This window comes from Giraffa tippelskirchi, chromosome 10 (assembly GCF_054371585.1).
Source record: "Giraffa tippelskirchi isolate mGirTip1 chromosome 10, T2T-mGirTip1v1.2.pri, whole genome shotgun sequence".
Taxonomy (NCBI): domain Eukaryota; kingdom Metazoa; phylum Chordata; class Mammalia; order Artiodactyla; family Giraffidae; genus Giraffa; species Giraffa tippelskirchi.
The window spans coordinates 136,406,072-136,430,382 of record NC_137284.1 but is presented as its reverse complement, the minus strand read 5'-3'; the positions used below and the strand labels follow the sequence as shown (position 1 = coordinate 136,430,382).

The following is a 24,311-nucleotide window of genomic DNA, read 5'->3' as shown; positions in this document are numbered from 1 at the left end:
TCCATTTTCCTACTATTTCCTTCCTACCTACAAAGCAACTGTTCCAGCTGGGTCTACTTCAGACCACCTCAAAGGCCATTTCCACAGTCATCAGTCTCTACTCTTTAGTGGCACAATTTATAGCGTTTGGAGAACAGATTTCTACGTACAAGACAATTATTAAGGAGTATGGCTAATTTTTCAGTGTACAGACAATTATTTTCCTTTTCAGTAATTTTTTTTCCCTCCCAGGGATCCGTTCAAAGATGATACATTTTGAATCAGAACTAACTTAGGAAAACACCTTAGAAATGAGACATTAAAATTTTTTTAAAAAAAAAACCCTTTAGTAGGTCCTAAATATGAGTTTGAAAGAACTTTCTTATGCTGTCACTGCCAGTAATTGCTATCACTTTTGACAGCGACAGTCATGCCCATAAATGCCGGCACCAACATGAATTATTCCAGGTGCTTCCTCTCCCCGGCCCCCACACCTCTTATTTGGCTAAACCGATTTAACTGTCTTAAGCTGTGTATTTACTAAAGTCAACAGTTCAACTCCCTTCATGTTCTCAAAATGAACTGGCACATCTCAATACTGTTTATAAACTATACAAAATGTTCAAAAAAACTATTTCACCTTATATTCTGTCTCCCCACCCCCTGAAGAAGAGCCTTTTTGAAATAAAAATCAAGATAAATGTGTGTACATTCAGAAATGGCTGTGTTTGGTATCAGACAATTATGTAATGAGCAGCTGGGCTCCTCTCGTTATATGGCCTAAGAGAAGCAGAGAAGGGTTACAGCTGTAGAAGGATGCTAAAAGATTTCAGGAATAGGAAAGAAAGAGTAACCAATTTGGGAGAAGATAGCAACTGCTCTGGGTTGGGGTGGGGTAAACCTTCTAGGAGAGCTCCATTTTCTGTGACATTTTATAACCCGATAATTCTAAGCAAGAGTTCCATTTCTTAAGAAAATAAAGGACACACATACCTTTCAGTGAATGTAAACAGTTTTATTTAGAAACAGATAGGTACCTGTTTGCATTATAGAATATAAAACTTGGTTTACACTCTATAAAAAATAACCAGTATCCAAATTCAAGACAGCTAGCATTCACAGAACACACAATGTGGGTGTGTAGCTACTGTTCACCAGCCTCAGGCTTGATTTAAACCAAAAAAAAAAAAAATCCAGGAGGGTCATTAGAGATTAGAGTACAAATGCTTACTGATGAGCACCCAGCATCCAGAAGTCGCTATCTTAGCAGATGGAGGTTTGCTTTCTAGGTGCATGACTTTAACATAAGGCCTGGGTTCTCTGTACCTAGTGACCTGCGAGGCTCTCCTGCTACACAATTTGTGCTGTGCCCTCTCCAAGCCAGGGTTGGTGGCATTAGTATCCCTGATCTTCTTAACAATACAAATGGGGAATCTGGAAGGCAGAGAATTTCCATTTCCTTATACTGGGGTTCAAAGAATGTATCCATTCTCAAGAGCTCAATGCAAAGGCCAGGGTGAAGTTACATGATATCTGGCTTTTTACCAGGCCAAGTAGCCCACCTTAACATGACTGTGGAAGACCAAAGGATACACCTAGGTTCAGATTATAATAATCACCCAGCACCACCTGAATGTATTATCCAGAAAGATATATGAAATAATAAAGGTTATATATATATATATATATATTTGTCTTAGTAACCTGAGGGCTAAAAACTTGGAATACATAATTCTTCTCAAAAGAGGTCCATGTGTATGAAAGGGACCAAAAAAAAAAGGCAGTTTCTTGTTATGTAAAATATAGATGAGTTGGGAACAGAGGTGGTTTCTTCAGCTCTTTCTACAATGTCCCTCTCTTTGATAAGGACTGGCAATGTTGATCCATGATAAACATTTTTTGGCAGCGGGGAGATGGGGACATAGGGAGGGATGGGTCAAAGGCAGGAAGGGTGAATGACGGTCCTCAAACCAAAGAGCCCTCTCATCTCTGAGCCTTAGCTCAGCCTCCTCAGCTGACACAGAAACAGGCCTGGTAGTAAGTGGTTAGCATTCTGAGGTATGAGGATCCCTGGTAAATTCAGCAGCATGTGGTTTTCAGAAATCAGCCCACAAGGTAAGAACACTGCAACCAAGCCCCTAACTAATACTGCTATTGAACCACTGTCCAAAAGAGAAAGGGAAGAAAAAAATCCCCACCACAACAGGAGGTTCTAAGTTTTCATTTAAGGTGGTCCAAATCATCTACTTTCTCTTTATCTTAGGGTTTCTTAAGAGAATCCTCATCCAGTGACCGTTTCTCTCATTAAAGGCACTTTCAATGACACGATTGGAAAGGAGCACATTTTGACTGCAGTGAAAGCAAGATTAGTTCCTTGGAACACCCGGGGAAATAGCTGAATGGGGCACTTACTGATTGAATAAAGACAGGCTTGAGCACTTCAATAGATGCACACCCAGAAAAAAGCATGTGCCCAAGAACACTTGGATTTTTTCTTTAGTTTTCCAGCTGTTTCTATTTATATCTCTGTAAAGAGATCACACTCACTACTTGATTGATATTCAAGACACTGGCCCCAACCTTCCCCACCACAGCTGTGCTTGACAAAATTAGCAAACAGCTAGTCCTACAGGGAAGGGGGGGTAGGGGAAGGATGAATGAAGTCAAGTTGAGTCAAGCTTTCTTACAGCACAGGGATCTGTCCTTGCCCAGATAATGCCAGGACCTGGACGTGAAGCAACAGAATGGAACATGTGGCCCCTACTACTTATGCAATATACTTTGCAATAGGCAAGTTTAAGTGTCATCTCTCTAAATACAAATTGTGGGGAATATTTCTTCCCTTTTCTCTCTCCTGAACATTTCTTATTGATCTCAGGCTTAAACTTAAGTCAAAATTATAAAAAATTACATGATAAGTGTTGAGAAAGAGTGAAGGGCTAATGTTTGCCTACAAGTGTGAGTTAAGGATGTTGATCCTTCATATCATACTCCCAACCAGAGAACAAATACAAAAATAAACACACATGTTATACATAATACAAAGTGTAAATCTACAAACACAAGTGTACTAATTAGAGTTGTTCCTCAGAAGCACGGTTTCCCTCCTGTCCCTCAGAGAGGAGGAGGAATGGGGACGGGATCATTTCTGTTACAACTTTTCATGTCTTAAAAAGTTTGTAATAACAGTCTCAGTAGCGCAATTTCATGTGAAACCAGAAGCTGTAAAAATAAATTACTTTTGAAGAAATGTGGGTTCCTCTGTCTGCAGCTCAGAACTCATCATGTCGTACTAAGGCCTCACCAAAATCTGTGGCCTGGCTGCCCACAAATAAATCATACTTGTCAACAATCTCCTCCTTGGTAAGCTTGCCATCCTGAAAGCAGAAAGAACAGCGTACTGAGACAAAATCAAGTTCCCATTTCAAATTTAGAAACACTGCTATCATATAATAGGGGATCTAAGAATTGCCAAGATTTAAGATTCTAATTCTCACTAAACTAAATGTGAACTCAGTACTCATGGCCCATCCCCAATACATACATACACACACACACACACACACACACACACACACACAGAAGAAAAGAGCAATTAATATATTTCCTAATCAAGAAAGTTAAAAGGATGAAAATAATACAGCTGAATAGGTCAATGCCAGCAGTATGGGGGTATGGGTTTATTTCTTGGGGAGAAAATGCTCCCTTTTCAGCAAAATGTGGGACACCTCCTAGATATGGGTAACAGATAGTTAACAAGAGACAGAAAAAATACTTCAAAGTAAATCAAGTCACTGTCTAACAGGGACAATGAAATCTGTTACTATCAAGCATAGTTTTCAACTCCAAAATGTACTAGCTACCAATCAGATTCCAGACAGAACCCCTAATGGAGGTGCAGATCTTATCTCAAGAATTATCTAGGCCAGATTCCCAAGGGATGACTATATGAGTTTCCTTTCCTCATGTCTCAGCACCTGGCTACTGAAGAGACTGAGCAAGAACTCAAAACAGACTGACCCTTAAAAAGGCTCGACGATAAGAAACTACATTAAAACCAAAGATTAATCTAAATAAAAGAACATTCAGAATTCTAAAATCCCTCATCTTTAGACTGATTTTCAGTCTGCTTTAAGGACAGCATTCTCTGAAAAAGGTGACAGGGCTCAGTAGTAACACCACTCTTTCAATGAACCAAATGTCTTCTGAGATAATTGGTCAAGGACTGATGCTGAAGCTCCAATACTTTTACCACCTGATGTGAAGAACTGACTCACTGGAAAAGAGCCTGATGCTGGGAAAGACTGAAGGCAGGAGGAGAAGGGGATGACAGAGGATGAGATGATGGATGGCATCACTGACTCGATGGACATGAGTTTGAGCAAGCTCCGGGAGTTGGTGATGGACAGGGAAGCCTGGAATGCTGCAGTCCATGGGGTTGCAAAGAGTCAGATACAACTGAGCGACTGAACTGAATTATAATAGAGAAAAGCTGATTTATAAGCTACTACAAGCATTCTTGATTTAAGAAGGAAATAATCAGCTTTGAGTAGGCAAAGTGAGCCTGTAAAAGGTAAAAGAACAAAGGAAATAACAGAAAAATGGCGAAGAAAATTTCTTGGGGTTCCAAAGATAGTGGATGAAGCATGCTGGGCACAGGCTATATCCAGAGACTCCTATTGAGGCCTAAATTCCTCCAATGCTAAGAACATTGGCCAAAGGGATTTCTAAAATGAGAGATCACAGAGCTAGTGCTGCCCTGTAAGTTTCAGTCACCAACTTTAGCTCCATAGCAGACTTAGACTAATTTAAACCTTACATGCTCTATGTACGTTAATAGGAATTTTTTAAGCAATCCCCTAGAGACAGATTTGGACCACTGCTAGATTGCTTGGGCCTGGTCAGACTTACCTTGTTTTGGTCTGATTCATAGACCAGGTGCCTGGCTTCTGCCTCAGCATGGTCATAATCTGAGGGGAGGATCCAGTCTTTGGTCTCTTCCTTATCCATCTTCCCATCACGGTTCTTATCTCGAAACTCAACAAACTGTTCTCTCTCTGTCTTGACCCACTCTGGCTCATCAGCGTTTCCGTCGTGGCTGTACATATCACCTGTATGAACAGACATCCATACATAAGATGGGTGTGTCTTCTCTCAAAGCCTGCCCCGTGCAAATCTGATCTGACCTTTCTTCCTCACTCATTAGTTTGGAACCTCACAGAAGTTATAAGGGTATTTTAGGTTGGAGAGACCTTATGAAGCAAGGTATTTTCCTGATGATCTTGGAAAAAGAATATTTCAAGCTATTGGTCTTGAATGATATGAGCAAAGAGAACTGTTTTTAAAAAAGGCAGAAACTGGGATTTTCAGGTGGTCCAGTGGTTAGGAGTCCATCTACCAATGCAGGCGACATGGGTTTGACCTCTGGTCCAGAAAGATCCCATCTGCTACTACGGGGGAACTAAGCCTGAGAGCCGAACTGCTGAAGCCCACCTGCCTAGAGCCCGTGCTCCGCAGTGGGAGGAGAGGTCACCACAATGAGAAGCCCATGCATTGCAACCAGAGAGGGCCTGCGTGCAGCAGTGAGGACTCAGCACAGCCATAAATAAATATTTTTTAAAATGCAGAAACAAAGGGAGATGACCACCGTCAAGAAAGGTAAAGACCAACTTTTATAAGACAGCTGTTCCCTGCGTTCCATTTCACTACAAGGCAGCTAATTAACCTGACCACTAGTTTTAGAAAGATGTAGTTGTAAATCCTCAGGAAAACCTGAGAGATGTAAAAATGTCTAAATGTAAAACAGTCAAACTGCTGCCAAGTCGCTTCAGTCGTGTCCAACTCTGTGCGACCCCATAGACGGCAGCCCACCAGGCTCTGCCATCCCTGGGATTCTCCAGGCAAGAATACTGGAGTGGGTTGCCATTTCCTTCTCCAGTGCATGAAAGGGAAAAGCGAAAGTGAAGTAGCTCAGTCGTGTCCAACTCTTAGCGACCCCATGGACTGAAGCCTTCCAGGCTCCTCCATCCATGGGATTTTCCAGGCAAACGAGTACTGGAGTGGGGTGCCATTGCCTTCTCCAACCAATATCTAAGTATCCTTTACAATGTATCTCTTAAAATGATGGGCATTGTCTTATGCTACTTTCCATCACATGAACTGTGAAACAATTTAGTCAACTCCTTGGTAAGAGGCAGCTCCTTTTTTTAAAGCAATGGGAAAATCTTGGAAATTATTTTTGAAGATAATAAAAATAACTTTAGGGACTTCCCTGGTGGTCTAGTGGTTCAGATTCCATACTGTGGATGTAGGTTCAATCCCTGATTGGGGAACTAAGATTCCACACGCCAGCAGCAGTATGGCGAAAAAAAGAAGAAAAAGGCTGTACTTGAGAGAAATTGCCTTGAAGGTACAGCATCTAAAATAAACAACTGGGAATTCTCTGACAGTCCAGTGGTTAGGACTCCACATTTTCACTACCAAGGGTGGGGTTCAATCCCTGGTTGGGGAACTAAGATCCCACAAACTGCATGGCATGGCCGAAAAAGGACAAAAGGAAACAAATTAGAAAACCTCAACAGAAAATATGAATAGAATACAGTGAAAAGGAAAGACTAAGAGGAATCAACAACTCCTGGTTGCTTATTCACCCAAGTGTCTCTTTTGTTCTGCTAATACCAGTCTAGGTTCCCTACAACTCCTCAGTGTCAATTCCATAGGGCATCTGGGATGCGCTATTTTAGTGCAGTCCACTACAGTAGCCACTGGCCACGTTGGGCTATGAGGAAAGGAAATGTGGCTAGTCCAAACTGAGATGGGCTACAGTGTAAAATAAACTTTTGAAGACTTGTGTGAAAAAAGAAAAAAAATAACCTTCGATAACGTGGAAATTATAGTATTTTTGGAATATTAGGTTAAATAAAACATACTTTTGAAGTAAATTTCATGTTTCCTTTCATTGTTTTTGATGTGGCTAATAGAAAAGTTAAAATTACATTTGGGGCTCACATTTACATTTTGATTGGCCAGTGCTACTCAATACTTTATCATGACCCACTATTCTTCACACTGGTCTGAGTTAATGATGTGCTAAGAGTTGAACCATGGGGTAGATTGTTTTTATTGGTGAACATATCTTCCAAAGTTTCCTAGCTTCTTCTAAGAAGAACACTAGAAACAGACTTACCAATATACTCCTCCAGATCAATGAAACCATCAGCATTCTTATCTATATCTTCCATTGTTTCCTAGACAGAAGAGAATAATTAGATCTAGTATCTGGATGAATTAGTTCAGGCAATTATTTAGGACAAGTAACTGTGCTTCATTAAAGTAAACACACACATATATGTGTTTATGTATATGTATTCAAATATGGTTAAACCATAGGAAAGAGTGTAAGCAACAAAAAGAGAAAGTTTCCATTGAGAATCCTCGCTCTCACCCACCTGTACTACTATATCCTTCATGTAGTCATACTCCTCAGGGTGCAGAAAAGCTGTGAATTCTTCCTTTGTGGCAATGAGGTCTCCATCCTTGTCTGCCATTTTAAACCTCCGCTCATCTCTAACCATCATCTGCTTATAGTTAAATCCATCATCAGGGTCTGGATCATCTAGGAAACAAGAATTTAGGTCAAATCTTAAAAGACTTCCAGAAAACATGAAAATGTACGGAAATCAGTTTCCAAGAACAATAAACCTAGCGTGGAAGAATTAACTTGGTTACTCAGGGAAAACTACAGCAGTACAAAGACATTCAGTTTTGGTGATCAAAGACTACAAAGTCAGGTCTGAGTTGAATGTAAATTCAACATAGAACCCTGGCTCTTGAACTATGTGATCCGTTACATAAATGCTTCATTTTTATTGATATTAAGGCTACTAGAGGGCTTCAGTTTTCTAGTTATATCCAAGGGGCAGTGGTGGCTCTAAAGTCACATGGTCTGGGCTTGAATCCTAACTCTACCACTTCTTAGCCATGTGACCCTGGACAAGTAACTTAACTGTGCTTCAATTTACTCATCTGTAGAATGGCGACAGTAACAGCGTTGGCCTCACAGGATTGTTACAAGGTTAAATAAGCAAATAAATAGAAGTTAAGTGCCCCGAACAGTGCTTGGCACGAGCTGGCTTTTACTACATGGTAACTATTGCTATGTTTATGAAACATTATTTAAACATTTATTAAACATTAGACTCTCATTAAGAAGCCAGATATCAAAGGCCTTCTATCCCATTACAGGCCATTTGGATTCAACACCAGAACAGTGCCATTCTGAAAGGTCACATTTTAGTTTCTTTGGTCAATTCAGAAATATACCATGAGATACAAGTTCTGTTCACTACCCCCACTTCCTCCATTTTTATAAAATTCTAGAAAATGTAAACAAATCAAGTTACAGAAAATAGATCAGTGGATGCCATGGGACAGGGCACGAGGATGGTGAGGACTATAAAGGGACACAAGGAAGCTTTTGGAGGTGATGGAAATATTTAATTACATTGAAGGGCTCACTGATGCATACACATATGGCAAAACTCATCAACTGTACATTTTAAACATGTGCAGTGCAATAAATTGTATGTCAATTATACTTCAATAAATCTGTTACAGAAGATAAATATTAGATTACAACCAAATTGAATTTGGACCTATCTCTTAGGATGTTGAACTGCATAAGCAATAGTTATTGTGGCTCAGCTGGTAAAGAATCTGCCTGCCATGTGGGAGACCTGGGTTCGATTCCTGGGTTGGGAAGATGCCCTGGAGAATGTAAAGGCTACCCATGCCAATATTCTGGCCTGGAGAATTCCATGGACTGTGTAGTCCTTGGGGTTGCAAAGAGTCGGACACAACTGAGAGACTTTCACTTCACTTCATAAGAATCTAGAAAAATGAACTTTCAGTTGAAAAAATGTGAAGGAGTTAATGGCAAAAAGGGGGAAAAAAACCACAACTTTTCAATCTGAGCTGCTATATGGACCAAAATAAGATAACATGTGAAGATATTTTGAAAAGTAAAAGACACCACATTAAAGGTAAAAAATGATTGTTCCCAAAACATATTGATCAAATAAAAAAGATATAGCACTAGTTTTTATTAACAAACAAACCCACCCACAGAGCCCCTTACTAACACTACACTATTGACTTTTGATACTGTAGTTCAATCTTTCCATACTTTAAGTACAGTCAAAAACAACAAAAATAAATTACTGCTCTATTTTGAGAGTTGAGCAACTTGAAGCTTCATTCTTTGATGAGGGTCAAAATTCAGTAAGACAGTTTACTGATTAAACTGGGGCTTTGGGGACCCTATGTGTATGCTCAAAGCCATAATAGATTAGAGACAGAGAATTTAAGGAAAATACTACCTTACTCAGATACTAAGTCATTTATTCTAAACAAATAATTAGTATAAACTATGTAACATAAATAAGACAACAGAAGGCAACTTACATATTAATAGATTCTTAGCTGAGAGCCCTTCTTTCCTTAGCTAAAACTTTGTGACGAGGATCACATGCACATATATAAGGATGAAGAAGAAAGCTACAGAACTGTATTTAATGACTAAACTCACATGCCTATCATCACTGCTCAGAGTGCCCTATCTATCCTAAGCACCAGTTTACCAGGCCAGCTGGCTTGCACACAGTGAAGGGTAGGCTTGTGATATAGTTTTGGTTTTGGTTTTGGTATAGGCAGGGCAGATCTTAGCATCTCATATTTTACCTATGGCAGAGACGGGGTTAACGTTCCTTTTGTGGAAAGCATATATTCATTAAGACAGACCCTAATTAGAAGCTAAGATGATTTATACCTTAACTCAACTGAGTCAAGAACACATTTTCACAAAAAACTCCTCAGCAATTTTGGAAGGCGCCTCCTTACCCCAGCACTGTCCACCCCCAGGCCGCCAGGGAAAGATGCCTTATAAAGACATTGTTTCTCCAGCCAGTGCTTCAGCTTATGCAGAGTCTCAGTCAGTAGAAATACTCATTACATTGAATCATTGGCCCCGTGAGGTAACAAAGCTCTCAACAGATTTGTATGCATATAATCATAAAAAGAGTTTAAAATTCATTCTGGAAAGTGAGTGCCTAGGTCTGAGCTGAGATTTATTAACACATCATTCTGTTGAGATCATCAATAGCCTACCCAGTGCTTTGTATTTATAGTTAATTCCAAACAAATCAGGAAGCTCTGGGTCTCAGCCAGAGAGCAAGAAGCATGGGTGTCTCTCTATCTGCACTGACTTTTTAATACACGTGTTCTTAATTGGGAGAAGGATATGTTTGGTTCTTGGCTAAGTGTCAAGCATGAGAGAGGTGGCCACTCTAGTCTCAGGAATGAGAACAAGCCCCATACAGAAATAAAAATCTGTTCACCAGAAATGCATGCAGTCCTGTAATTAACACGGACAGCTGGTTATCCAGTGGGGGAAACAGACCATCATACATTCATTGCGTGTTAGTCAGTGATGGAGAACGCCTGCTTTCACCCAGCAATTTACTTAATTTCCAGAATAAAAATGCAAGAAGTAACATTTATACATTCTTGTCTCATCTCAAACTGTGACCATGTACAAAAGAGGAATATCACTAACAAAAACACCCTAAGTCATCAACTCAGTAAGATCGCCACCTAGCATTTAACAGCAGGCAAGTGGAATAAGTAAAAGAAAATTACTAACAGGTGGCCCAAGAATACAAGCTACCAAATCAACAAAAAGCAATCAAAGTCACATTGATTTGCCTCGAAGCATTTGCAAAGCAGGCTAATAAACTCATGTGTCAGAGAAAACAAATGGGAAACACTCATTTCTAAACTTCAATAAGCAGACATACTGAAATGGTTAAATTTCATCAAGGAAAGCTATTAGATTTGATCTTTGTTTTAGCAAGGGAAGACAGTAATTTTCCTCCTATTCTCACCAGTTAGAAAGAAATCTAATTTGGTTTAAATTTCAGGTCCAACACTTTAATGTGACCATGTCAAGAGACATCTCAAAGCCTCCTGCTTTGCATTGCTGGAACAATGCAGACTTTTGAATGAGAATTTATTCCAAAAATGGTCTCTTTGAGGGATGACAGCAAGAAAAAAATGGGGAAATATATCTGAAATGCTAAAAGACGTAAAAGATGTCAGACCTTAGAAAACCAAAATAAAACAAATTTAAAAAAATACATAATATACAAATTCAAAATTAATAAAGTGAAGGAGAATCAGCACAGCATCAAACTATCTAAGATAAGCGTAACTTCCCCCTTTCCTTCACTGCTTGACCCATTTGTTTCTTTGACTCAAGACCACGGTCTCCACCAGGCCGACACCTTGCCCCTTACCCAGGTAAGTGCCATAAGTCACGTTTCTGTACTCATCCCAGGAGATTAAGCCGTCTTGATTCAAATCAAACTCCTGCCATTGGTTTTCAACATTGTCATATATGTATTTCTTCTGGGCGTGCTTAATCCAGGATTTCAGCTCCCCCTCCGTCACAAACCCATCTTTATCCGCGTCTATTTTATCTACAATCATTCTACAAGACAAAACAGTTACGTTTCAAGGTGCCGGCTCCACAAGGCTTTTTCCCCCAGAGAGTAGGGACCTACCTAAAACGTAGCCGTAGGTGGCATTTTTATACTCCTCCCAGGAAACGAGGCCGTCCTCATTGAGGTCATGCCCCTTCCACTGCCGCTCTACGTCCTCGTAAATCCAGCGCTTTTGTGCAAATTTAATCCAGTCTTTGAGCTCATCCACAGTGACAAACCCGTCCTTGTCGCCATCTATTTTACTTACAATCTTTCTGTAGAAAATGCAGAGAAATCCAGCAAGAGGTTAAAAGGACACAAGGCTCTGGACTTAGCCAGATGTGTGCTGTGGCCACAGGTGTTGCCCAGGGCTAAAGGATGGATTTCCTTCTCCAAAAGGATGGAAATAAAAATTGTCTCCAAAACAAAACTGCCAGATGGGCAACTGAAAATTTTTCTCTTGAGTGCCTGTTGCTGGTCTGAAATGAGTCATCCAGATAAGACAAGCACAGTCCATGGCTGGTGCACTTGGAACCAAAAGCAAACTATGGACTATCCCTTTAGAGGTAGGTTTCAGCCAGTGGTCAGAATTTTGGAGTGAATATCCATTCCTATCTGGGTTCTCCACTCTTAGTATCAAACAACATGCAAATTTTTGTATTTGTTCTTTCTTGATCTTAGGAGAATCTTGATTTCTGGGTAAATAATCACAACCACTGACTTGGTTTTCTAAAAATTCAAAAATTATAACCAGACTTACTCAGTTTTTTTTTTAAACTAAAACACTTTTGTTAAAAATATAAAGATATCAAAAATAGTTCCAGGATCACTTTTACCTAAAGTCAAGATTTTTTTTTTAAACCCCAAAATAGGTACAGAGACATAAGCATGCTTATACATATTTAAAAAAAAAAAAGGCTAGCAGTTATTATACACTATATTTGAATTGGATTTTTACATATAACCACAAAAACAGAGAGTTCTGAAGAAGTAATGTGGTAAGAATGTACATCCTTGATTATGAGAATGTTAATAAGCTGAGAGGGTTAGGGTGCAGATGATAAACCAAACTACAGAGCTAAAGAATGAATATACTTTGCTCTTCATAAGCTTCTTTCTTCCAGCACTGTCATATTAATGACATTTTTAAAAGATTTATTTAAGGATTTCAAAATATGTGCATGATATGAAAATTTGTTTAAAGATGCAATCACTTACTTATAGAAGCTAAGACTGCCTATGTAAAGTCACAAGAATTGTTTTTTTTTTTTTTACAATTTTACACACTAATTATTTAATGGCCTAAGAGCAGCAATATTCACTGACTACATTCTTTAAGAGAGCCAGGAAAAGATCATGTAAATGCCCCTTGGCCCTTTGTAGGGAGGCTCAAGTCACAAGAACTTTAAATCAAAACTTCTAATGGAATTGACACAGCAGAAGTCCATTATGCATACTTACTTCATCACATGGAATATTTTAGAAAGAATTCAAGGGTCAAGAATTAATAATTTTTCTACTGTTGAAAAAAAAAACCTCTAATGGAATTGAAACATTGGCATACTCCTCTGCTCTATTATTTGTAGCATTGAAAAAGGCTGTCATTTGCTAACTAATGTTTCCCAGTCTGTGTTCTTCTTATGAATACAACATTGGAAAGTGAAGAATCAGAGAATGTAAGTGACAGAAATTCACCTTGATATTAATTGATACGTTGTTAGCCATGATTGTCTATTACTTAAATCCTGTAATTAACAAGCATTTTCCTTCAGAGAATCTTATAGTTTTTACTCTAAAGTATTTTTTTAAAAAGGTAAAATAGTAAGTAAGTGTTAGTTGCTCAGTCATGTCTGACTCATTGCAACCCCATGGACTGTAGCTTGCCAGTCTCCTCCATCCACAGGATTCTCCAGGCAAGAATACTGGAGTGGGTTGTCACTCCCTACTCCAGGGGATCTTCCTGACACAGGGATCGAACCTGGGTCTCCTGAATTGCAGGCAGACTATGGTCTGAGCTACCAGGGAAGCCCTCTAAAATAGTAAGAAGTCACCTCAAATATCCTTCTGTATCTACATGGGCATGGGACAAAAAATTTTTTGCAACTTGATGCAGTAGAATCTTAATAATATTAATAAATTAGCTTTTCTTACTTTTTTGGGGGCTGTGCTATGCAGCACGTGAGGTCTGAGTTCCCTGACCAGGAATAGAACCCATGCCCCCTGCACTAGAGTGTGGCATCTTAACCACTGGACCACCAGGGAAGCCCCAACAGATTAAGTTTTACCTGTTTAAAAACCTCTACATTGTCTATAATGGAATCCAGTTTGTGTCTGAAAGGCACTGGCTACCAAGAGTTCCACTGTACCATTAAGAAAAAAAAAGGCAAGATACTTATTCTCAAAAGAAAATTTTAAACTATTATTAACAGCCTAAATAGAAGGATCACTTAGATAAAAAAAGCGTATGACTCTTTAAGATGGGCTTTTTCTAATGAAGTTGGCTGAATGCTATTCTATTCATCCCAACAGAAACATCCCAAATGGTTCAATTCAGAGGTTAGCAAACTTTTTCTGAAAGTCAGAGAAATATTTTTCACTTTGTGGGCCACATATCGTCTGTCACATACCTTAAAGACAACAATAAAAATAGCCACGTAACCATTTAAAAATAAAAAACCTATCCTTATCTTTCTAGTTATCCAGCCTGCAGGCAGTTATCAAAGTACACTGGAAGTGGGCACAGCCTATTTTTGGCATGAAGCTCTAAACTCTGATCTTTAAATGCCCATGTTAATTTATAAAGCTAATGGTACTGTATTTCTATGACACTGGAGAACCTTACAAATGCATGATGCCACTAAATAGGCATTTACTCTAGGATAGACACAATGCACTTAAGTGGATATTATGTCATTTCTAAGAGGTAACATATGCCTCTACATTTCAAAAGGCGTAAAGCCAAATCCTTTGGCTTTTTAAGAACCTGGGTCAATAAAAGGATTCTAGGAGGGTTCAAAATATTCCAGAAATTTTCAGCATGCAAAATTTTATATATATTCATATATTTGCACTTTACTTTAGCTTTCATTAGACTGCCAAAGGGATTGGGCCTGTGACCCAAAAAAGGATGATGAACCACTCGACTTCATTTCTATAGCAAAATAAGTGAAAACTTTACTAAGGACCACCACCTCAAAATGGATAAATCATCATTTGAAGGACACATAAATGAAAATTAAGTATATTTAGACTGCTTAGGGGTGGGGTGAGGTTGAGAATACACACACAAGAAAAAATGTTCTACTTGTCAACATTATTCATAAGAAAAAGAAACTAAAACCTGGATGTTAAAATTGTTTCTAAGTGCTTCCTGTAGCTTTTTAGATATTATTACTAAAGATTTAAAAATAGTAGTGAATTTTTGCAACTAGAGGTATAAATAATGATCTTATTTCCTAATAATCACTGGCCTCCTAGATACATGGAAAGGGGAAATTGTCATACCCAACCTCTGGTGTACTGTCACATACCAAACAACGTTCAAAAATGCCACAGTAAGCTAATTTAAAAGCAAAAAAAAAACTTCACTTGGAATTCTTGCTTTCAACAGTATATCACTTTATTAATGGGCTATTTGTTATTATCTCCAAATCTGGGAGAAGCAAACAGTACTTGGTTCATTCACACATTCCATGAAAAACATCATTTAACCATCTTATCCTTATCAAATATGGAGTCTGTGCATGTGTTGAACTTTTGATATTTACTGAGGACTAAAAGAAACATTTTTTTCTCTACCTGAAGGCTGTTAGCAGAGCAATTCCAACACTTGCACAGGGCCAGAACACCAACTGACACCAAACCTAAAGGCCCTTCATTATTTGACAATAATTCTGCAGAGACATGTGCAGACCAAAATCTAGGCTGGACATGCATGTTATTAACAGGCAAGACATGAAGACTGGGAACACCCTCATGCACCCCTATTTTCAGCTTGGAATGTTAGCACAGTTAGGAGATTAAGAGTAAAAGAGAGCACAGTCCTTCAAAGTCAAAAAACAACCTAACAGAAGACTAACTCTGATACGCTTATTTTCTCTATTTTCAATGTTCTGGGAAAGTTTCTCATTCTACATGGCAAAATCTTTTGATTATTTCTGTCAGTGTTTAAGAATACTGTATCCTTCATTTGGCAGATAACTCACTGAAAGAATAAGTTTATTTTGAAGTACCACTCAAAGCAAACCCTATAATGTCTTCTAATCACAGCACTATCCATGGGCAAAATATTTCTGGAAATTCCTATGTGGTATAACTTTTCAGACAACTCTATTAAATTTAGTTCAGAAAGCTACATAGATGGTCACCATTCATTGAGAGAAAATGTTCTCCAATTAACCTGCATTTCCTTAAAAAGCAAGCCTTTGAAAGAACTAAAAAAGACATTCTCAGACCCTCAGTTAGAAATAATCAACTGGAATTCTACCAAATCAACTATTTAGGTAAAGAAATGCTTTCAGAGAGAGCCACAGAACCTGACTATGGCCCAGCTGTTCACTCCAAGAGCAACGTACACTCGGACATTAAGATCACAGCTTAATACAACCTTCTGAAAGCCAAGGTTGGTTTGGTTTTGCTTTTAATTAAGCAAATACCTAAGAATGAACCAAAGAGGGTGAAGGACATCCGTGGAAATCATAAACTAGAGAAATTAGTCAGTCCAGGTGTCTAATTTGCAGTTTATTATCCACTCAAAGACTTGGCATGGTCAACAACAAAGAGGTCACAGATTGCTTTTAAAAATTAAAACCAATAGTGTTGAGAAAATCCCCATGTAATGTTCCTTTGGGATCAAGATGATGCGGTTTAAGCTGAACCCTATAGTATATCTGGCACTTTAATGCAAAAATGACTTTGGTTTTGTAGGATGAGGTAAAAACTGTTATTCAATGGAGAAATGAGGAAAGAGATTAAATTTTAGTGGTAGCAATTCTGCAGTTAGCTTTCAGCAGATGTAGTTCAGTACAGCTTTACTGGGTGACTGAGATAAAAGAGAAAAAAAAGAATGAGTTGACTTATAAAGAAAGGTCATTATTCTTACTACCCCCCCAAGAGCTGGCACCTTACCCAAGTCTTTCCTTGCTCTCTTCTGGCGTCAGCTGATCAAAGGTTTTTGCTTCTTCAGCACCCAAGAAGGCGTCGTGGTCATAATCAAAACTCTGAGCATCATTGTGAACTTTGTCACTGAGCTGAGGTTCATGATGTACACGGTCCTTCTTTTCTGTGGGCTTACTCAAGGCAAAGGCTGTGCACAGGGACAGGCACATAAGAAACTGTCGCAGGTCCATGATAATCAGATCTTAAAGGAAAAAGAAAGGTAGTTCACTCAGGATGCTTAATAATTAATACATATCAAACCACCACCACCACAAAGTAGATATAGTGACTGTTACACTCCAGAAAAGTCTATGAAAACAATAAAAGCGTGTTGCAAAACAATGTCAAGATCTCATTTATATAAAAAGCAAAAATCAACTAACCTCTCCAGGTTGCTTATATTTGTATAAAATATAACATATACACATGAAAATGGTGTGGAAGGATCAACATCTATCTATAAATAGCAACAACCCCCTAGGCTGAAGAAGAGATGGGGGTGGGTGGTGAGGCTGGGATGGAGCGAACTTTAATACTGTGCTCTGTTGTGCTATCTTCCTTTTTCTAAATGAGTACATTACCTTTTTGTGTGTACTTTTTAAACAATATGATAAAAATTATTTTCATTATTAGGTAGCATACATTTTCAAGCCATTTCTCCCAACGGGAAAAGGAGACATATTTATTCTTAAGAAAAAAACACATATTTATTCTTAAGACACAAACACTATTTTTCAAGTAAAATAACACTGCCCAGGGAGAAAAACACTCCAGGCTACTTCAATAATTGAACTAATCAATCAGATCAGTGGAACAGTAGAGAGAAAATTAGATTTAGTGGCTCTCTCAAACGTCACAGTGAGTATGCCTTTATTTTAGGACAAAATGAAACTTTCGCTGCAAACTACAAATAATTCTTTAGATAAACAAAATTCTTTAGAGATAAGGAATGAGTTTTATGCTGTTATTCTGTAATATATCCAAATGATATCTATGATATTAAAGGCTTACAGAATCAAGTAAAAATCAAGAGTCACAGCAACAGAGTATCTTCCTTATGCCTATTAACAAGGTGACCTCACATTTAGGAAAATTTTATAAATGACTAATTACATCCCCAGAATAACAGCTTACCAACTCTTGCATAATACCCTGACAACTTTTGCAAACCTCCATTGTTATAATATAAATAAATGCTTAAACCTAGGAACACTATCAGGGCCTGGGAGGGATACCGTGTAAACCTTTGATACTGTGTAACATACAGAAATGTAACAGATTGACTCACTATGATTTAGAGGGAAAACTACATTTAAGATTGAGACGTAACATCTTGATACAGTGATAAAAGAAGAATGTCAGAGTAAAAGCCAAGTGATTCAGCTTTATCATTTATCCTTTCCCTTCACAATTAAACTCAATCCTGCCCCTCGACAGGTTCCTTCATTCTGTCAATCAATACTTCTCAGGTCTTCATAATCCAAAATCAGTCTTTCTCAGACCCCACTATTTCTTCAAGTGTCCTCTTCCCTGTTCCTTCACCCACATGGTGTCCAGGAACTCGTCTCTGTTTCCACACCACCTACTGTCTCCCTGCAATCTGGGTTTCTACCTACTACTGATGAAAGTGCCTAAAAACATCACCAAGGACTACCTACCAGACAAAGCAATGGTTTCACCTTCATCTCTCTGCAGTGGGCAATGAAAAATCTGTACTTTAGTGGATATTTAAAAATATACTTTTTGTGCCCACGTATATCAACTCCTGGCTGTTCGTGCTTGTGCTTAGTAGAGTTTGACTCTCACGGACTATAGCCCGCCAGGCTCCTCTGTCCATGGAATTTTCCAGGCAAGAATAATGGAATGGGTTGCCGTTTCCTCCTCCAGGGGATCTTCCCAAATCAGGGATTGAACCCGTGTCTCTTACATCTCTTGCACTGGCAGGCGGATTCCTTACCACTAGTGCCACCTGGGAAGCCTCCATTGTCTGTTAGAAACTTTAACAAAAGGACTCTTGTTTTATGAATACAGACACTAAAAAAGACTACCAAATTTATTTAAATCCATACATATAAAAATGTCCAATAGAAACAAAGGGTATCTCCCAAGACAAAAGACACATAATGTGGAAAGATGTGAGGAAAGTATAGAACAACTTATACAAGGCTCCTGAAGAACTACATCAGCACAGTTATTTCTGAAGCATCTTTCTCTTTTCAACCAAACTGAAACCAAGTAATAGAAAGCTAACAGTCCCTTCTCTTTCTCCATCATGATAGCTTGCTTGTATGACTTTTTACCGCATGATCTAGATGGGCCTGGCCAGAGGTTTATCAATTTTGTCTACCCTTTCAAAGAATAGAAGAAAAAAAAAAGGCTCTTGTTTTTTTCTATTTTGAAATCTCTATTTCATCTGATCTTTATTATATCCTTCCTTTTGCTGACTTTACCCATCCTCCCTGGTAGCTCAGATGGTAAAGAAACATCTGCTTGCAATGTAGGAGACACAGGTTCGATCCCTGGGTCAAGGAAGATCCCCTGCAGAAGGGAATGGCAATCCAATTCAGTATACTTGCCTGGAGGATCCCAAGGACAGATCATGCGGTCACAAAGAGTCAGACACGACAGAGCGACTAACCCTTTCTTTCTTTGCTGACTTTAGCTTTTGTTTTTTCTTCTAATTTATCTTAGGTGGTAGGTTAGGTTGTCTGAGATTTTTCTTGCTTTTTCTTTTTTGAGAAAGGCCTGTAGCACATGATCTAAAGGTAAATCAATGGCTGCGAAAAATATATCTCCCCACTTCTATTTTTCAAATGACTTATAAGTTTCTCTCACTCAAATTCTGCCCTTCCCTCACCAAGGGTAACATTTAATTGTTGATACTGTCTAGTCAAGGCTATGGTTTTCCCAGTGGTCATGTATGGATGTGAGAGCTGGACTATAAAGAAAGCTGAGCACCAAAGAATTGATGCTTTTGAACTGTGGTGTTGGAGAAGACTCTTGAGAGTCCCTTGGACTGCAAGATCCACCCAGTCCATCTTAAAGGAAATCAGTCCTGAATACTCACTAGAAGGACTGAGGCTGAAGCTGCAACTCCGATACTTTGGTCACCTGATGCGAAGAACCAACTCATTGGAAAAGACCCTGATGCTGGGAAAGATTGAAGGCAGGAGGAGAAGAGGACGACAGAGGATGAGATGGTTGGACGGCATCACCGACTTGATGGACATGGATTTGGGTGGACTCCGGGAATTGGTGATGGACAGGGAGGCCTGGCGTGCTGCAGTTCATGCGGTCGCAAAGAGTTGGACATGACTGAGCGACTGAACTGAACTGTTCAGTTGCTAAGTCAGGTCTGACTACATTTAACACTTTCTCTTAAAAGAAAAACAAAACGAGAAAACTAGACTTGCACTGTCCAGGACGAGAGCTACATGTGGCTAACAAACACTTGAAACGTGGCTAGTGTGAATTAAGGATGTGGTGTGTTATACTTTATGATAAAAGAATGATACTTTTGTATGTACTGGATTAATTATTAAAATTAATTTCACATGCTTTATTAATAAATGTTGTTGTTCAGTCACTGAGTCATGTCTGACTCTTTGTGACCCCGAGGACTGTAGCCCACCAGGCTCCTCTGTCCGTGGGATTTTCCAGGCAGCAATACTGGAGTGGGTTACCATTCCCTCTTCCAGAGGAATCTTTCTGACCCAGAGATGGAACCCCCATCTCTTGCATTGGCAGGCAGATTCGCTGTGCCACCTGGGAGGTCCCTTGTTTTAAATATTCACTTGTAAAAAAAACCCCCCACACACACACCTTCCCGCAAGCAGGAATCTGACTGGGTACTGAACTCATGCCCCCTGGCAGGGAAAGTACAGAATCTTAATCACTGGACCACCAGGGAAGTCCCTCACCTGTAAATTTAAGATTACATATGTGGCTTGTATTATATTTCTATTTCACTGTGCCATGTTAGAGATATAAATAAAGGGCTAGAACAGAAAAGGTATCAAATTACTACCATACTTTTGCACTATGTCAGTCATAACGGTCTCCTACAAAGTTATTTTCATGAATTGTTCCAGTAAATTTATAAGGAGAGAAAGGTAATAGCATAAACTTGAATTTCTTTCAGTAACAATGATAAGCCTTAAGAATCAGTTTTACCCATTCAAAAATTTTCTTGAAAGCTTTAAATTCTTGCCATTTCTCCCTTCCTTCCCAATCATTTTTAATAAAAATGCACTGGTCGCAGAACAGTTAAAAGTAAGTTGTTTCAGGGAAATTTAGAGGTCTGGATTAAATTCAGCTTCTCAAGAACATTAACAATGAGTGACCCCACAGTTATTCTAGTTGACCAAAGACCCACTTCTCAGTGTTAATAGTGGGAGAAATGGGCGTGGTGGTAAAATTCCAGTTCTGTGAGTTGGACATTCGGGGGGGCGGGGGGAAGGCATTCCTCTGTAGTGCAGCAAAAGCGGAATCTCAATGCTTAAGTGTCTACTTCAATTGGGAATTGAGGGCAAGAGTCTGATAGCAATTTAACTATACTAAAGTTCTTGTTATAAGGTCTAGGAATTAAAGCCACCTGACATTCTTCACTTCCAGACTTTAGTACCACCAATGGATCATACTAAGGTAATAACATCACCTTTCATGATTTGATGAGAGTTATAATAATGACAAACCATTTATTCAGCGTATCTCTAGCAATCAATGGAACAAACTGTTCATTAATACACTGTAATTAAATCATTTGTGTGACTGAGGGTATACATTTATAAGCTAGCCAAGTATATGAAAGTGCAAAATTTGGCTGTAGTAGAAAAGCTTTGAAATGGCTATTACTTAGGTTTCATTAATTCTATAACCAAAGCAACCCAGTGCAAACTTAAAATTTTTCTTGCTACAGATTAAAAATTTTTCCTTAAGAAATAAATTCGAGAAACCCTGGGAGAACGAAGGTTTCCTTTTGGCTGATGAAACTTCAATAAATTATTAACTGCCAAAGAAAAGCTATGTAAAATGTAGGGGCAAGAGTTTTGGTTTCTAGTTGTAATTTTGCCTTTGCATATGTAACACGCACAAAATTCTTGGGAATTTGGTATTTTAGCTCAACTTTCCTTTAGTGCCAAATGTAAATAAACAATTTAAAATCCTAGATGAAAAGACCTATCTACTATGATCACTCCAGCTGCAAGTGATCTGTAGATATTCCTCTAAAGAACTTTATAGAACTTGTTTGTACCAATCCACAATAATGATCATAGGTTATCTTAAGTTGTCTCCTTAGCTCCTCTATAGATGTACTTTTGGAAGGCAGGGATCTCAGCTAAATATAAATTAATACTCCTCTATAATCCCTAATGGACTTCCCTGTGGCTCAGTAGTGAAGAATCTACCTGCCGATGCAGGAGTTGCTGGTTTGATCCCTGGGTCGGGAAGCTCCCCTGCAGAAGGAAATCGCAACCCACTCCAGAATTCTTGCCTGGAAAATTCCAAGGACAGAGGAGCCTGGTGGGATACAGCCCATAGAGTTGAAAAGAGTTGAACATGACTGACTGAGCATCCATCCATCATCGTAACCTCTAACACTGTGTCTTGTGCTTTTTGTATACTAACACATTTTACTGCATTAGTTGGACTGTACTTGGCAGCAATATAGCTCCTGCCTGCCACCAATGCTCCCCATCCCCCAATTCCTCTTACTGGATCTGGTCATAGGCCAGCAACAAAAAAAAGTGCTATTTCAGCTGTCTTAACTCTAATACATAAATTACAACATCAACAACAGCCATATTTAAGAGTTCATAAAAAGACTGGAACTACGACCTTATGGCCTAGCAAGCATCTCCAATGGCTATTCCTGGCTACACCTCTGTGCTTCCAACATCCCTGGCACAACCATGCATGTGCCACACAGAGGAAAATGTGTGTTAAAATCAATGTACTGATTTCTCGTACCGATGCAATGTACAGAAAATGCCCTGAGTATCTTTTGACACATCATTGGATAAATGGAAGCAAGTGATTACATTAACAGTGATGATTATAAGTTAACTAGCCATTCAGGCATACTCAATTCATCTTTGTTCTCCTAGTAATTCTCAAAACAGTCCTGTTGGATACCCCTGAATCCCTGTAAATCTCAGATTTAGGCCAAGATAAACAAACTCATCTTCTCTCCATACAAATACAATTTACAGGTTATCTGTGGAGCCGCAATAGTACTAGATATACATAAATTCTTCAATGATGACCATCGTTTGGTCCTTGGTTAACTAAATCTACCAAATGAGGTCAAACGTGCATTTGCCATGTGTCAAGTTCCATTCTATAGCAAAAAAGTTATCAGAAATCCTATGGTTCTCTACCTCTAAGCTACAAAAACAAATTAGAAGAAATCTTATTTCCAACTCATGCTTATTTTATGGTTCATGCCAGGAAGTGACCGCAATTCAATTCTCAAGGACATTATTCTGGGACTTTATACACTTAGGACTTCAGATCAAAACTCCTACTAAAGTTTTAGCAGGAGAGCCAGGGAGCCTTTTGCCTTGAAGCAAAAGCAGCCTTCGGAACTGAAAATCACTCGACTCGATCAGGGCAGCTGTAGGGAATTAAGTTTACTTATGAACTCAGCATGCGAAAAATCAGAACTAGGATCTGGGGCTAGAAGCAATGAAACCATGTAAAAATAGTTTCTTTTTGGAGTTTTTAAAACTATTTTCCGTCGCTGACCGAGGCATGCAGCCAAACATGCTAGAGATATTCGTCTTTTCTTTAAAATTATAGACAACTTAAAAAAAAAAATCACATAGGGTCTGCATGCTTTCTTCCCTCCTCGTTTCTACACCCTCCAAGTCAGCGAACACGACTTTTTTGGCAGATGCAGATGTCCTCTCGGGATGTGGCCTTGGGGCGGAGCTGGCGGACACAAGCAGGCCCAAGCGTGGGAAGTGGCAGGGAGCTCTAACAATAACGCTATCTGACTGCCCTCCGACCTTCAGGAGACAAACAAGCGTGACCCTTTAGGATGAGGGACCTGGTGACTGGCGGGGCCCAGGGCCAAAGGACGTGGCAAGCCAGAAACCAAACAGTACCCCCACAGGACGCAGAGCAGGGAGCCGGAGCTCTCGGGGCCCCAGGCCCCTTCCCAGAGAGCGCGGGAAGGCGAGCGAAGGCCTCCAATCCAGGCTGCACGCCGAGGGCCGGGCAGTCACGAGCAGGCTCAGGCCCCAGAACCCAAAGAGAGCAGAAACGGGGACCCTGAGTCAAAGAAGCCCTGCCGCGCCGGGAGCGAGGCCCAGAAGACAGAAAGAAAGTGAAAAGAAAGGCGGCGGCTGCGGCGGCGGAGGGACTATGCACCGCGGTACTTACCTCTCTCCGTCGCACCCACAGCCCAGGCTACCGCTGCCGCTGCTCTCCCACCGGCTTAGCTCTGACGCTCAAGCCCCGCCCAACCGGAAGCGGCTCCGCGCCCCGCCGCTGTCCTCCACGACGGCAGCCTCCAGACCAATCATCAGCCAGCCCGCCGCCTACGCTCAGCTTCCTCGGGCAGCCATTGGCCCCACAGTTGCGTAGAAGGGATTGGCTGGAAAGCGCCACGTCCCCGCGAGCGCGCCGGGTTGC

General features: G+C 39.7%; 1 protein-coding gene across 5 annotated transcripts in view; it reads right to left on the bottom strand.

Annotated features, from left to right (window-relative positions):
- Positions 1-973: 973 nt before the first annotated feature.
- CALU (calumenin) overlaps positions 974-24,311 on the bottom strand; it is a 31,248-nt gene continuing 7,910 nt past the window's right edge. The window contains exons 1-7 of one of the 5 annotated variants that reach the window (XM_081531240.1): positions 24,060-24,122; positions 16,644-16,875; positions 11,598-11,791; positions 7,428-7,594; positions 7,166-7,226; positions 4,891-5,090; positions 974-3,356 (exon numbers count right to left, since the gene is read on the bottom strand). In XM_081531240.1, the coding sequence (XP_081387366.1) occupies positions 3,252-3,356; positions 4,891-5,090; positions 7,166-7,226; positions 7,428-7,594; positions 11,598-11,791; positions 16,644-16,864 (948 nt within the window). In that variant the 5' untranslated portion in view covers positions 16,865-16,875; positions 24,060-24,122 and the 3' untranslated portion in view covers positions 974-3,251. Of the gene's footprint in view, positions 3,357-4,890; positions 5,091-7,165; positions 7,227-7,427; positions 7,595-11,318; positions 11,525-11,597; positions 11,792-16,643; positions 16,876-24,059; positions 24,123-24,311 lie in introns of those variants that run through there. The other 4 variants (XM_081531239.1, XM_081531241.1, XM_081531242.1 and 1 more) reach the window with 4 other exon arrangements.